The 16,675-nt window shown below is 36.9% G+C and overlaps 1 protein-coding gene across 1 annotated transcript; it reads left to right on the top strand.

Moving 5' to 3' along the window:
- The first annotated feature begins 1,143 nt into the window (after nucleotides 1-1,143).
- On the top strand, nucleotides 1,144-7,085 carry LOC140137078 (15-hydroxyprostaglandin dehydrogenase [NAD(+)]-like). The gene is made up of 7 exons (XM_072158738.1): nucleotides 1,144-1,236; nucleotides 4,082-4,208; nucleotides 4,979-5,085; nucleotides 5,181-5,274; nucleotides 6,125-6,198; nucleotides 6,339-6,499; nucleotides 6,857-7,085. Exons 1-7 carry the CDS (start codon nucleotides 1,144-1,146, stop codon nucleotides 7,056-7,058), a joined length of 858 nt encoding a protein of 285 aa, XP_072014839.1. The 3' UTR covers nucleotides 7,059-7,085.
- Nucleotides 7,086-16,675: the final 9,590 nt, after the last annotated feature.

The raw sequence follows: 16,675 nt of genomic DNA, 5'->3' as shown, positions 1-16,675 counted from the left end.
GGATGCAGTATGACCATTGACCGCAATGTCGTATACAAGCTTACTCACACAGCGAGAAATGAATTACCCCGGCTATTGTCAGTAGCCTTAGTCAGGTCACTTGGCTAATTATGCCTCTCATAAGGTCGGAATAAAATGGCCATGCGTGGCTGTGGATCCAACCTACCATGGCGATTTCTACCATGAAGATATCGGGGCGATGACACTGTGCGGCGTCAGCTGAATTCGAGTACTCGTAGAGGGCACAGGCATTGAAAATTCCAATCTGTGTATTAATAATCGAAGGGTGGTACGCTCTCTGTAGTACTCCGTGTTGTGTCCATCTTCCGCTTGGTGTGTGGTTCCTGTTCAATTTAAGATGTGTTACAGAACGGTAAACTGCATATCCGTTTTTACACGCTTTTCAATGGGAAATGAACTTTGCTGCTTGGATGATGTCACGAGAGGTTAGCCTTTATTCCGTATTGAAAAGCGTGTAAAGACGGATATGCAGTCGACCGGCCTCGTTAATATGTTTATTTTGCTATCGAACGTATTGCACACTTGATTTCTTTACAACAGTAATCATTTAGAAAATTTTTGTAAACTTGAGACAACTAATTCTAAGAAAGTGAACCAAGAAAATCAAGCCATATTGTAACATTTACTGAGCAGGACGTCCTCGAATTTTGTTAAATTTCTGATTTTTTTTTTCATCATTGTAATGTACGTTATTGAACTAAGATACCTGCAAAAATTGGGTATTTGTGACAAAAACGTATATTTAAAAAAAAAAAACGAAGTGTCCCGTCGTTAAATTCATACATTTGAAATATTAGTCGAATGCATACGGTATGCGATGTTGATTACATTGTATTATATTACCATTTCAATATTTAGTATTGCCAAAATACATGCAAGGTAATTTAAAATTTAAAAAATGGCCTGTTTCGGCGCTCATGGTACACCGTACACGCAAAAGTGAAGTTCAGGTGTAAAGGTTCAGTTTGTAATCTAACTATATCTATGGAAAGGTTGGTCCGTGCGTATAGTTGTTGTGTTGTGTACTTTGCTGCAATTTGTTTAACTATAAATGTACTTGATATGTATATCGAATAGACATTTATTTGGTAGCCTTTGGTTCACATTTAAAGCTATTTAAGAATGGATATTGCAGGGAAAATTGCACTCGTAACAGGGGGAGCAAGTGGCATTGGAAAAGCTATGGTAGAAATAATGCTTCAAAAACAAGCTAAGGTAAATATCTATATTCAATTCAATTCACATTATACTTTTCCATCTTACATAACAACCCGGGGGTACTTGGATTCTGGACGGTACCCGTGATCCACAACATGTTCATCTAATGGGCACGGTTCTTTAACCTCAATACATTGTGCATTCATTGAATGACCTCTATGAGTGCAAATGTTGCACTATGAGTGTTTAATTGAGGTTATTGAACTTTGCCATTGGTATGAGGCCATTGGTCCATATAGTGCATGCCCGATCCGAAAAAGCGAGACGATCGCTAGTCTCGAGACTCCCACTAATAAAGGTATCAAATCCAAAAACTGGCTTTCTAGGGATATTATATTCCAAAAGTATCTTCTTCTAGTTTCCAAAGAGGTTGAAATTTTCTGATTCCATGCCTCACGGACATAGCAATCACTCAGTAACAAAGCACATGATAACAATATAATATGCAATAAATAAGATACGGTATAATATATAAAAACACGTACCGCTCATATAAATGGTTTATAAATGGTTTTGGCCCTAAGAAAAACTTTTGTGGCTACACCATTGTCACATTGCTAACGACCGTGAAAGTTCTGTTATTCTGTTATTCCTGTCTGATGATAGATGGGATGACTTACGAGTCTTTGTTAGTTAGTTTGCTTATCTTCCATCTCACGAGCATAGGCACAACTGACCAGAACAACAAGCGGAGGAGAACATTTTGATCTCATCAGCAGCGTCCCAAAACTGAGTACACGACAGTCAACTACAACCCACAGCCACATACACCACAAGTTAGTGTCTGGATGGTCTATCAAGCAGTCCAACTTCAAATAACTGGGGTCAATGATGGCCTTAAGTATCAGCGATCTAATCAGGCGGAAAGCACTTTCTTGGAATGCGTTTTGGAAGTGAAAGCACTTTTGAAGAAGTCTGTCAATATCCAATGCGACCAAAAATCCAAAATCAAGATCCTTTATACGAGGGGCAGTCAGTATGTTTTAAGAGTGGACTCGTGACGTCATATGTGGATTGTTTTCACAGCATTTCTCAATGATTACATAAACACTGTACCTTTGTCTTTCAAACAACACATGCAAAAATTATATCACACACATGATTACGTAACAGCATTAGCATAAAATCAATGGTCTAGAGTCACCTGGTGAAATTGAGTCGTTTTTGTTAAGGGAAATGAGAGGCTGAAATGAGGCATTGTTGTATTTTTTATATTTTCTCGGGAATTAAAGAATGGAGAATGCTGCCTTTTGGAACAGTAATAGAACACAAACTACAAGTTCATTAAACCATGTTTGTTGGGCTGTAAAGGTTTTAGTTTGCTTAAAATGCATGGTCAAATATGTCTTATTTTTGACAAAAACAAGATTTTTTCTTTCTATACAAATCTTGATATTGCCAAAAATAGCAAACGTGGAAATTTAATTTTTTTTGGCCAGTTCTGTTGAATAATCTCCAAAAATTAAAATGGGAGACTCCCAAGAAAATATTTGAATCCATGTTTAAAATATAGCTGTTATTCTACTATTGTTACATTTATACAAAAAGTAGTGGTACGGAGAGAGAGGCCATCGTTTTAATAAGAAATTTATTTTTAAAACTTTTCTGTTCATTTCAGGTTGTTATCATCCATAAAAATTCATATAAATATTTAAATTAAAATTTTCATAGCATTTTGTAATATTTTAGGCCCTATTTACATGGACTTTTGCCATTTTCGTGCATTTCGATGTTGTATCGGTCATCCTACCTACGCATGCGCAGATTATTGTTTGATTTGCACCAGTTATCATCGCACTGAGTACTAGCTCTCACACGTGACCAGTCATTATATTTTAGTCTGTTTCATTTTGGAGATAATTAATGTCATTTGTAATAACTGCTTTTTCATTAACGCCATTTTTGCAGAATAATTTTGCTTCCATTCAAGCCCTAAAGTTGTTGAAGTTTCCAGACTTCCCATTTCCACCACAGTTTAACGACAAGTCTCATATTTTACCAAATGCAAACTGAGGACCTAGTGTTTATTCCTGCCGAAAACTAGCCTTATGCCTCTTGTACTTTCTCTGTTCTCGGACATTTTAAACACGTGTCTTTGCTGTAATTTAAAAAGCCCGCCTTTTTGAGTGATTTGGCAGTGTCCCTAGTATATTGATTTTATGCTAATGCTGTTACGTAATCATGTGTATGATATAATTTTTACATGTGTTGCTTGAAAGACAAAGGTACAGTGTTTATGTAATCATTGAGAAATGCCATGAAAACAATCCACATATGACGTCACTAGTCCACTCTTAAAACATACTGACTGCCCCTCGTATAGCTGTGGAACCTGGGACAGGGACACTAAAGACAAATGCATTCGTCACATCATCATGCCGCAGGATTGTGCTCAATATCAAGCCACTTGACTGTGTAAGCAACGCCCAGATCTATGCTATGACAGCCATGCAGCCTCTCATCATCCAAGTATAGTATTTGGCATCGTCAACTTTGCTGTCTCATAAGACTCATTCAATCATTTTTGTTGTGATTTTAATAGTTTCCGATAAAAATGTCTCTATAAGGCCAAAGAAAATAGGTTTGTCTCTTGTCACCGGCTTTCATAAAATCATGCAAATATTCTTTTTTCCTGTTTTTGTTTTTTTAAATGATTAAAAATAATTTTAAAATCATTCAGGAAATAAAAATAAAACTGCATACCGCATTGCATTTCCGTGAGACCAGAGACAACCCTTCTTTTTTATAATGCATATTATTCTTGACATTCATTTACAGCTACTGCTGTTGTTGTTATCTTCATAACCGATTGTTTTGTTGACTGTGTTTTTTTTTTTGTTAGGGAGTTTTCATTGTTGATATTGACGGAGATGCAATGAAACAAACCCAAGACAACTTCCACAAGGAATATGGCGTCGAGAAGGTCCACGTCTGCAAATGTAATGTGACTTCTTACGAGCAAATGGAAGGTCAGTTTGGTCCAGTGATTCCTAGACTTTTTGGCAAGCGATGCGACGCTATTTTCATATATTTTGGCCAGACCCTATAGCTATTATTGAAAGGGAAAGTAATTGAAATGATTCGTTGCAGATTCTTTATACAATTTTTCATATTTACCAGATCCTATTACCGTGCCTCCTGTTCGTGCAGTGAGATTAAAAATCCGTGCAGTATGAATTAAAAATCTTACGAGCAAATGGACGGTCAGTTTGGACTATTTCTCTTATTGTTGAAATAGATCTTATTTATAGGCTCATCAAGATCAAGATGCATTATGGGTACATGGTGAATTCGAATTTAAAAGCATTGTGCGTTACAGTGCCCTTCAAGAATTTGTCATATTTAACCAATGTTTTAACATGACACGTGTTGCCAGCTGTCAACATTTTGAAAAGTAATTGCCCCAGGAGAAGGTCTCTTTCGGAAAAGCTGGACAGAACAATGTGATACGATGTGATTGACCCCTTGTCCGTCTGGGTCACTATGCTAATTGCGTAAGACTTTTTTTTGCAATTTTAAGTACAAAATGTGGTTCAAGCATTATGCATCAGTTACGTAATCACCCTAATTATTACGGATTATTCCCTTTAATTTGTATCAGTATCATTTGTTCTTGTGCAAGATTGGTGAATAGATAAATGTTTAAATACATGTTTGAACCGTATTTTGTACTTTTGAATTGGAACGTCTCTATTTGACTAATTTCACTTTGTTAATTCCGTTTTATTTTCATTCGCAGAATGTTTCAAGCGAGTCGTAGCTACGTATGGTGCCCTTCATATTGTGTGTAATAATGTTGGTATACTGAACGAAGTTGAATGGGAAAGGATGGTGCAAATCAATTTGGTAGGTATGGACATTATAATGCAAAAAAATTCCCAAACGCGACCCAAAATAGGGTAGCTTACTTTCTTTTTGTTTTGTTTTTCCTCTTATTCAAGAACGGGGTCATAATTGGTACCAAGTTAGCTGTGCAGCATATGGAAGGTGAAAATTGTGGCGGAGGTGTCATTATAAACACTTCATCTAGAGCTGGTAAGATTCCAGGAGGTTTTGACTTACAATTATGCTCTTGGAATCCCAGAGATTCCCAAGACTTGAACCACGAAAAATCGTCAATTCCACTTTAAAGCCATACTGTACGATCTTATAATAGTTTGTTTGTTGTTGGGGTTTTTTTACAAACCTAATTTTGGCTATATTTGTAATATACTAATATTTACACATGTCCCAAATTCACCTAACTAGAAATTAGTAAGGTAAATAGAATCGGCCAATTTTGGCTGATTGCGACCGGTTATAACAGAGAATTCCACGGTCAAAAGATCCTATAGTAAGGCTACTAATAACGAGATTAACGAACTCAATGGTCATCTCACATGGATGATTCAATTAGTTTAGTTGGAAGAAGGGACTATCATGCACCCTCGGAAATCAACTTCTAATCAACGTCTGCAGATCAGAAAAATGCGTAGAAAACAATAAGCTATGTTGAAATGTTCAAAAAATGTTCCTAGGGTCAAATTTCATACAACATGGTTCAAATTTCAAAATTGCTCAGATCTAATCAAAAACTACGCCAAAGTATTCCTCTGGTCATAACGATTTTGACTTTTTCGCTTATAACTAAAGAAAGGAATGACATTTGAACCCTGTTTTTGTAAAATTTGACCACTTTTCACCCCTTGGAACATTTTATGACTTTTTACCATAGCATATCGTTTTCTACCCATTGTTTCTGATCTAGAGACGTCGATTAGAAGTGGATTTCCAAGGGTGCACAATAGTCCCTTCTTCCAACGCAAATAAATGCCTTATTTTGTCATGTTTGCTGATACGAGAAAGTTAAACTTGTGATTAATTGCTGCACTTTGTTCGATTTCAGCGCTGTCTCTTGTACCATATATGCCAGTTATGACGTCAAAATTGGCTATAGTTGGTTATACAAGAGAAGTTGCCGTAAGTACTATCTATTAATAGACAGTTTAAAAATGGTAATGCATTGACTCGTCTTCCCAATTAGATACTAGGAATTGTACTTTTTTTCTGCGAAAGTATGATTTCATTTAATAATTTATGTACTGTGTTTTTCTCAACAGACCTTTGACCCCATAGTGGTGAGAAAGAAGATTCGTGTGAACGCCATTTGCACGTCTACAGTCGTGAACACAAATCTACTCTCAAATATCAAATTAGAAAACGAAACGTACCAACAAATTTTCCAACCTCTTTTAGACTCGTTTGTCGAGAATGTTTTCAGGTACCGTATGTAAACTGTTTGATGATTATGATGATGATGATAATGATGATGATGATGATGATGATGATGATGATGATGATGATGATGATGATGATGATGATGATGAAATCCATACACCTTCTATGTCATGAAGACATGACCTTAATGGAATCTCCTACACAGGGAATATGAATTTCAAATGGGGTTACCTGAATGGGGGACTCCATTTGAAATATACACCATCTGTGTGGAAAATTAAGGTCGTGTCTTTCATAGGGTTGTTTGTATTTCGAATAGAATAGTCTATTACCGGTATCTGCTATCTCGATGTATCGTTTCACAAATTTTCTTCTGTATTTATTTATCCTCGTCTTATAGACCACAAGATTTTGCTGAACATTTTGTAAAACTCATTGAAGAGCCACATCATGGAGGAGTCGTGCATGTTGAAAAAGATAAGTTCGAAATGACCACAGATGACACCAAGTTATTCCGACAGCGAACAGGTCTTGAAGACACCTACACCAAACTCCGTGATACTGCAGTACTATCATTGTCATCACCAAATGCCAAACAATGATATCAAGATAATAAAACAACATTACGAGTGCGGAGCTCTTCGATGTATTCGTTCAGTCATGTTATGCAATCAACTTGTCTGTTGGTTTTGTATTTTCTTCTTTCTTTTTCCTCTTCTTCTGTACAATTTATGTAGATGTTCAAAACATGTTCAAAACAAAAAGTACGAAATCACATACAAGTGTATTGTCAAGAAGTTGTTTTCCCGGTTTTAAAAGTTTTATGTTAAATAGGGATAGTCCCGATTTTTGGCGGGAAACCTCTTTTGTTCAAGACAAATTCTGATTGGTAGCCAAAATCCTCTGGATTGATCAATCTTTTGTTCAGAGCAAACCCTGATTGGTCACCGAAATCCTGTACCAATCGATTGGGGCTGTTCCGTTTTGTGTACAAACTCCCTGGCCAGGTTGTTCGTGTTCAAATTTTTTTTATTCATGTACGGGAGCAAGTATATTGACGAATGTCCTTTCCTCTAAATATTGAGTCAGTGGAACTTGCCCTTTCACAAATAGGGAGGGAGTAAAGTGGAAGTAAGAGCGGCGAAATCGCCGTGACATCCGGTCTGAACCAGAGCAGATCAGTTCTGTCGGGTCGTTCGTGGGCTAGAGACATGCGTCTGGTTTTGCTTAAAAATGTTTCAATTTGTTTTATAGGTTTTTCATCAAAAATTTAGTGTAGGAATAACTCCACCTTGAGAGTGAATTCCCTACACAAGTTTGGTCAAAATTTTAGCTCGACCAACGTCGAGAAAGCAAAAAGAAATGTGTTTTAAAATATAAACACGTGTGAAATTTTGAGAAAAAAAAAAAATGGCGTCCAACATGTCCAAAGCCTTTCGCCATACAGAAGTGATGGTTTGGTAAGTGTCGTAAACCTTAAAATCTGTTCCACTGACTGACTGCCCCTCCATTTATCCATGTTTGAAAATATTATCAGAGATGTGTGAGGAATTATATTGGCGTTCTATTACGGGACACAAATAGAAAATGGGGAAAAATTGTTGTTGTTTTGCGAGAAACTCAGACACCGTTGCCTCAAATTTTAAAAAGTCCACGGCGTTGTATAGCTGTGGCTTCTTCATTCAGTGATACCGAAAATTGATTTGCGCATATTTTGATTATTTGAATTGATTGATGTCATATTTTTGTTAAGCTTAAGAATTGCACTTTTTGTATTTGCCTCAAAATTTAAAAAGTCCACGGCGTTTTGAATGCTGTGGCTTCTTTATTCGGAATTCCGAAAATTAATTTGTGTATTATTTGGATGTTCTGAATTGATTGGTGATATATTTTTGGTAAGATTAAGATTTGCACTTTTTGTATTTGTACCATCCGCGGAAGCACATACAAATTATTTTGTGGTCATTTCGATGTGAAGTGACATTTTTGTTGGAAAATTAAGTTGCGCAATTCAATTTGAATAATCAACAATGTCATGATCGTCTTCATGAATGTTGGTGTCTGGTTTTCTCGAGAAACAAATTAACCTCGGGTGCTGAAAATTTTAGCACATGAGTTTGTGGCCGTCACAAAATTTGGGAGACAACAAAAATGGTTTTATAAGCTTAAACTTTGTTTAAATTGAAAATTGATTGATGAATAATTTTCATTAATCAACTTTCATGACTTTCATCCAAATTTTTGAAGGGGAAATGATCGATTCAATTGATCGGTCGGGTTGATTGATTTTATTGAAAGGTATTTACCGATCACTTGATCGGATTGATTATTAGAAATCGATTGATCAATAATTTTTATTAATCAACTTTCATCCAAATTTTTGAAAGGGAAATGATCGATTCAATTGATCGGTCAGGTTGATTGATTTTATTGGAAAGGTATTTACCGATCACTTGATCGGATTGATTATTAGAAATTGATTGATCGGTAATTTTTATTAATCAACTTTCATCAAAATTTTTGAAAGGGTGTTGGTCGGTGCATTTTATCGATCAGCACTGGGGTATTTAGGGTTTCACACTTGATCAGATTGATTATTAGAAATTGATTGATCAATAATTTTTATTAATCAACTTTCATCCAAAATTTTGAAAGGGTGTTGGTCGGTGCATTTTATCAATCAGCACTGGGGTATTTAGGGCTTCACACTTGATCAGATTGATTATTAGAAATTGATTGATCAATAATTTTTATTAATCAACTTTCATCCAAAATTTTGAAAGGGTGTTGGTCGGTGCATTTTATCGATCAGCACTGGGGTATTTAGGGCTTCACAAATTGGTCAGTTATAATATTGACAAATTACTTGAAAAGTAATAAGCCATTAATCAGGAATTTATTTTTGTCTCGATTCGTGTTGAATCGTTATTTTATGTGAGAAATAAATCTCAAATATTGTGTCCCTGGTTCCATCATACCAGAGAAATTGAATTTACTATTTATATTTATATTTTTGCAATTCAAAAATAATTAATAAATTTACTGAACTTTAAAACCTAGATTCAGGGTGAATTTATTTCGTCTCAAGGTCAAGAGTATAAATTAGGCACTTGATTCCCCTTCATATTTTTCAATTTTAAGGCCACGCTACCCACGGCCAGGGAATTGTCTGACTTCGTCGTAAGTCGGACTTTTATTCCATTTTTCCCAACCCCTGGTCTGTGACATAAATTTTGGTGGCAGCGGTCTGTCTCAATTACCAGGCCTTCATTTTGGTGACAGCGGCACAGCTGCATTAGTCCAGTTCAGCCTTATATCATTGGGTTTTTATTATCTTGAAAAACCTTTTAGGCCTTCAAAATTTTAGGGTAGTAAATACAAGTGCTTGATTTATTTGAATTGTCTCACTGTTACGAAATATTTTCATTGTTTAGTAAATTAAAAACAATGGCAAAACAAGAACCAAATTTCAAATTATCTTATACTCCACTTTCATTCATGGAGGAAGGTGCACTTAGATTTAATGCAGATGAAGTAAATATGAATACTTTGGGTCATCGATATGATCAATCTCATGTCAAAAAAGAAGATGAAATTGAACAACATCTGCATGACCTTGCAAATAGGGTGGCAAAAGCAAGTGAATCTGGTTCATATCTTGCAGATCAAGATGGGGAGTATCTAGATGAAAGAATTCATCCCGATACAGAGGTTCAAAATTCTGTAAGGGCTGATGCATGTACAAATACACAAGCCCGTCCAAGGGTATTAAAGAAAACTCATATTCCCCCACCAACAGTCAGTGGAACAGATGGTTTTTCTGTGGAGCATGGGCTGCTACATAATCCTGGTGCTCAAAGGCAAACTTCCATAATCCCCCATGGTTATTCAAATTCTTTGCCCGGTGATAATTCAAGAATACATCGGAACACCAATTGCAAACCAGAACCCTACAGTGGTGATACTTCGTGGTTGGTTCATTTTGATTTGATGTCAGAAATTAACAGGTGGGAAGGAATAGTAAAAGCTAAATTTATGGGAGGTGCATTACGTGGCGAAGCTTTGCGATTATATGCCTCCCTCAGCAAAGAGTCGCGTTCAGATGCCGACATAATTGCGCATGAATTGTGTAGTAGATTCAGCCCGTGTGACCCAGCGCAGTCGTATCGTTTGCGACTAAGACAGAGACGTCGTAAACCTAATTAATCTTTGTCTGCATTAGCTACTGCGATTAGAGTGCTAACAGCTAAAGCTTTTCCAGATGCGCCTCATTCCGTTGCAGACGACATTGCAATCGACCATTTTGTGGAAGCCTTAGAAGGAAATAAGCAATAGAGAATGGCGATAAGACGAGCACAACCAAAACCATGTCGGAAGCATTGGCGACTGCAAGGTTTGAGGAGGGACTGATTCAAGTTGATGAAGATCGAAATCCATTAGCTCGCAGAACAGCAGCGCTGCAAAATGCTGATAATTTATTAGCACCGTCCCCAGTAGTGAATAGTAAACCTCTTGATGCAGGCGTAGCGTCTAGTAGTGTAGGCCAAAATACAACTTTTGTTTCACAACCTGAACTTGAGACTGGTAACACTAAATTAGGACTCACAGATTTGGAAACCCCTAATACAAATATATTTAAGAAGAAAAGTGAAGAAGCTTGGAGGTATAAAGTAGAGAGAAAGATAGATTCATTAACTGCAGAAAGAGATGACTTGACAGAGAAGGTTCAGACTTTGATACAAATAACTCAACAATTAAAAGGCATGGTTGTTACTAACAATCAACCGAGTACTATTGCTCCTGTTCAGACGAATGATTATTATCCAGTACGTAGGCCAAGACCACGTTCACAGGTGCAGTGTTATCATTGCTATAGTTTTGGACATTACAAAAACGAATGTCCCCACTTGTCAAACACACGATATGGATGGATGAATAATAGGCCAAGGATGAATCCAGCTGGTAACATGTATATCTCTCCATCTAATAACATGCAGGTCCCACCATCTGGTAATATGCAGTTCCCTCCAGCTGGTAACGCATATGGACCACTAACAAGTCATAATAATCATGGTAATACCAGTAGTAATATGAATAGTAGTCCAACTTGTAACATGTATGGTCAAACAACTTGTAGTAATGGTAATCAGACTAGTAACATGTATGGTGAAATGTCTAGGGAGACACATGGACAGGACATGTCAAACGGTGGATATAAAGTCCAGAGTAGTAGTCCGTTACCTCATCCAGCTGATAGTATTCCCAGTGTTCGTGATGGTTATTTTGTAGGAAATTCAAGGAATCAGTCAACAGGTGCAGATTTAAACTCTGTTCGGTTGCCCAAGACAGGGCCAATGAGCAACCTACTGCAAACAAGGCCCAGGTAGTCAAGAAGTCAATTTATGCGATGGTTAGGATTGGTAAGCAGGATATTAAGATGCTTGTAGATAGTGGTTCATCTTATCTCTTTCTTCCATGGTTCAACTGACACTTTGATTCATCCCAAGGTGTGGGAATTATTTCCAAAGGAAATTACTGATCAGCTTAAGCCTTATTTAACCCCAATTGCAGCTGCAAATGGTCAGGTGTTGAAAGTACATGGTGTATGTGGAGAACTTGATATGCAGTTACAGTACGACGGCAACTTCGTGACCTCTTTTGTTCGATAGAAAATTTTTACGGGTTGGTGAACACGGGTTACGTAACTAAATGTTGAAAATTTGGGTGGCAAACATGTTTTAGCGAAATAGCTCCAGAAATGGGAGACACGGGGCGTTTTTTGATGAAATTGTGTACCATGATCACGGAGAAGATACCAAACATTTGTGCAAAGAACAAAAACGAGTAAAAGTTGAATAATATTGAAAATAAAGAAGCTTGAACATGTCCAAAGTGGCCGGGAAAATGAGAAAAATTGCATGTCACGATCACCAAAATGGTTATATCTACAACTATGGGCAAACGCCGGTCTTATGCTTTTCTGTAATGATAGATATTAACTAACTTGAGCTTGTATTAAATTTTCAGCGAAAATGATTGGTGGAACAATCGAGTCGTAGGTTGGAAAGTTACTCTCAAAACGGCCCGTGTCTCAATCGTCCGTGTCCCGTTAGTGACAAGTGTCACTAGCAAAATAGCAGCCGGCCTTGTCATTATATCGAATAATAATCGTCAGAATCGTCCAGTTGACTCCAGTGATATTTCTTTATTCAAGTAAAATACTGCATTGACTTTACAAAATATTGAAGTCAATATAAAAAGTAATATCACCTCATTTGACTGAACTTAAAAGCAGTTTTAAAAATATTATTGTTGATCGAGTCCCTGAATGAGAAATAAGATTGCAAAAGATACGAGTATGTTACAGCAGGTTGTGATGGTCTAGTGGTTGACGCCGTGGTTTGAAGTGGGTACAGCATTTTGATTTTTTTTCTCTCTTGTTCTGTTAGGCCTATGGTGTAGGCCCGTCAGTATTATGATCAATTAAAAATATTTCTATGCAACACGTTTGCAATGTTTTTCTTTATGCGTAGGCCTAAAAAATAAGATAGCGTCAGCCATAATTTACAATTTCAAACCTGATATTTTGGCATAATATTATTTGTAATTTTTACACCGTTCTTACACCCTACCCAGACATACACATAATTGGAATCAGCGTTTCATTGTCTAGAGTAACTTTAATTATCTTCAATAGAACACCACAAGCGGTCAAGATAAAAAAAATGCTTTCTTTCATTTTACCTCATTATTTCTGCTTCAAATGATCAGAAACCCTTCCTGAAAGTTGTTTACTAATATCATAAATATTTTCAACAAAAAAACCCGCTATGGTAGGGTTCGAACTTCCAACCTCACGCACTTCAGGCACGGACTTAGCCACTAGACCATCACAACCTGCTAACTTATTCTCGTATCTTTTGCAATGTTATTTCTAATTCAGTGTCTCGTTCAACAATAATCTTTTATAAACTGTTTGTAAGTTCAGTCAAATGGCTCAAGTTGAAATTACGTTTTATATTGACTTCGATATTTTGTATGACAGGGCAGTATTTTGTATGAATAAATAAATATCACTGTAGTCAACTGGACGATCCTGACAATTATTAATCGATTATATGGACAAGGCCGGCTGTTAATTTTCCTGCTGACACTGGTCACTTATGGTCACGCACGATTGCGAGGGGAAGCCGTTTTGAAAGCAACTTTCCAACCTACGACTCGATTGTTCCACCAATCATTTTCGCTGAAAATTTAATACAAGCTCAAGTTAGCTAATATCTATCATTACAGAAAAGCATACGACCGGCGTTGGCGCATAGTTGCAGATATAACCATTTTGGTGATCGTGACATGCATTTTTTCTCATTTTTAGGCTACTTCGCGCACAATAAACATTCATTTTCTCCACAATAATTGGACTTTTACACGTTACTGTTTGCCTTATACTCATGTTTCATATCTTATCTATGGGCTCAATATGGAAATGAAGGAGAAACCACTCGTGTATTCCATTTTTTGATGTTTTCTGAAAAACTGTATTTGCCACCTGATTTACAACATTACGTTACGTAACAGCAAAGGTCACGCCGGTAAAAATTACCGGAAGTGAGCTAAGTTGCTGTCGTACTGGTTAGGGAAAGTACAGGTTAAACATCCAGTTTTGGTCGCTGACATTGAACCTGCCGGAATTTTAGGAAATGATTGTATGCATTCTTTTGGAGGAATTGTAGATGTACGGAAGGGCACAGTTACTATCATGGATAAACAAATTCCAGTAGTAGTTGAAACATCTCCTTCCCAATGTTGTCGGGTAGCTGTACTTAATACTACAACCATTCAGCCAGGGCAGGAATTGATTATTCCAGGTCGACTTGTTAGTAGGAAGCCAGCAGGAATAGGTATTGTGGAAGCGACTAAACAATTTGTTGAGCGTGATCGTGGTGTCCTTGTTGCAAGGTCAGTGGTTGATTTTGATTGCACAAGAGTTCCTTTGAGGTTGGCAAATTTTTCTAGTGAACCAGTGGTACTTTATCAAGGTACAAATGTAGCATTGTTACAGCCTGCAGAGTTAGTACAGTCATTAGGGAATGGTGATGAAGCAAACACACAAGACCAAATTGATACCAATTTATTTGAAAGTACATGTAGCACAATTAACAACATAGACACTGAGGAAATACAAACAAGTAGTTCTTCAAATGAATTAAAGAATACAAATTCATATAGTGTAAGTGAGAATAAAGTTGGATCCAAGACTGATAATTCATTACAAGATATTGTTGAGACAAATTCAAAAGAGCAGAAGAAGGACATAATGAATGATGATTTAAAGGAGTTAATACATCGGACAATCCCAGATTTAGATAATAATCAAAAAGAAGCGGTGGTGAATGTGATTAAAAAACACAAAACGGTTTTTTCAGAAAATAGTGAACCAGGGAGAACTTCTTTAGCATATCATCATATCAATACAGGTGATTGTCCCCCAATAAGACAGCCGCCTAGGCGTTTGCCTTTTCATCAACGTGCAGAAGTAGAAAATGAAATTCAGAGTATGCTTCAAAAAGGCATCATTAGTCCTTCTCAGTCACCATGGCAGTCCCCAGTAGTAATTGCCAAGAAGAGTGATGGTACTTTACGATTTTGTGTTGACTTTCGCAAAATTAATTTGAATGTCCGAGTGGATTCGTATCCACTTCCTAGGATAGATGATACTTTAGACGCTCTATCAGGTTCACAATGGTTTTCTACATTAGATCTGACCTCGGGTTATTGGCAGATAGAAGTTGCCCCAGAAGACAGACAGAAAACAGCATTTTCCACTGGTACGGGACTTTATGAGTTCAACGTACTCCCATTTGGTTTGACAAATGCGCCTCGGACTTTCGAGCGCCTTATGGAGCGTGTGTTATCAGGGTTGCAATGGCAAATTTGTCTGGTCTATTTGGATGACATCATTATTTTTAGTAAGACCTTTGAAGATCATCTTACAAGGATGGAAACTGTGTTTACTAGACTTGAACAAGCAGGGCTTAAACTTAAACCCAAAAAGTGTGATTTGTTAAAAACACGAGTTCTATATTTAGGTCATATTATTTCACGTGATGGAGTATCAACAGATCCAAAGAAAATTGACAAAGTTAGAAATTGGAAAGTACCTACAAATGTGAAAGAAGTCAGACAATTTTTAGGCCTGTGTTCCTATTATAGACGTTTTGTGAAATCATTTTCTACAATAGCAGCACCTCTACATCGTCTCACAGAGAAAGATACTATTTTCATTTGGACCGAAAAATGTCAAAAAGCGTTTGAGGAATTGAGAAATCATCTAACAACCTCCCCAATTTTAGCATTTCCGGAGTTTTCCAAGAGTTTTATATTGGACACTGATGCAAGTGGAGATGGTATAGGGAGTGTATTGTCACAGGTTCAAGATGGAAAGGAAAGAGTTATCGCCTATGCGAGTAAGAAACTTTCCAGATCAGAACGGAAATACGATGTTACACGGAGAGAAATGTTGGCAGCAGTTTCATTTGTTAAACATTTTCGCCATTTCCTGTATGGGCGAACATTCAGACTTAGAACAGATCATGGTTCTTTAAGGTGGTTATCAAATTTCAAGGAGATAGATGGTCAAGTAGCAAGGTGGTTCGAAGTTTTGCAATGTTTGAATTTGAAATTGAACATAGGCCTGGTAAAAAACATAATAATGCAGACGCACTCTCATGACATCCCGATGTGTATGAAGCAGATAAGTGTGACTCGGCAAGGTGTTGTTCAGTTTCTCACACAGGTAGTTCCAAGGACATAAAGTCAATAGTGTGTACATGTACTGGTGCATTCAGTCTTGCAGGATTAGATTCCCAGTCCCTTGCATTAGCTCAAAAACAAGATACTCGTATTTCACCAATAATAGATCTTTTGAAAAAGAGTTCCACTCGTCCTACATTGGAAGCTGTTTCTGGTTTGGATCGTTTTTCAAAGATATTATGGAGCCAGTGGGATCAGTTGACTTTGAAAGAGGGAGTGTTGTATAGAAAATATATTTCATCATCAAGAGTAACATATGTACAATTTGTAGTTCCTCAAGCATTAAAGAATGAAGTGTTGATATTTGCTCATGATACTAGAACAGCGGGTCATTTAGGACAGAAAAGAACTCTGGGTAAAATCAGAAAATCATATTATTGGCCAAGTTATCGTAGAGATATGAATG

This window comes from Amphiura filiformis, chromosome 17, assembly GCF_039555335.1.
Source record: "Amphiura filiformis chromosome 17, Afil_fr2py, whole genome shotgun sequence".
Taxonomy (NCBI): domain Eukaryota; kingdom Metazoa; phylum Echinodermata; class Ophiuroidea; order Amphilepidida; family Amphiuridae; genus Amphiura; species Amphiura filiformis.
The sequence above is the reverse complement of the archived record's forward strand: the minus strand, read 5'-3'. Positions and strand labels throughout refer to the sequence as shown.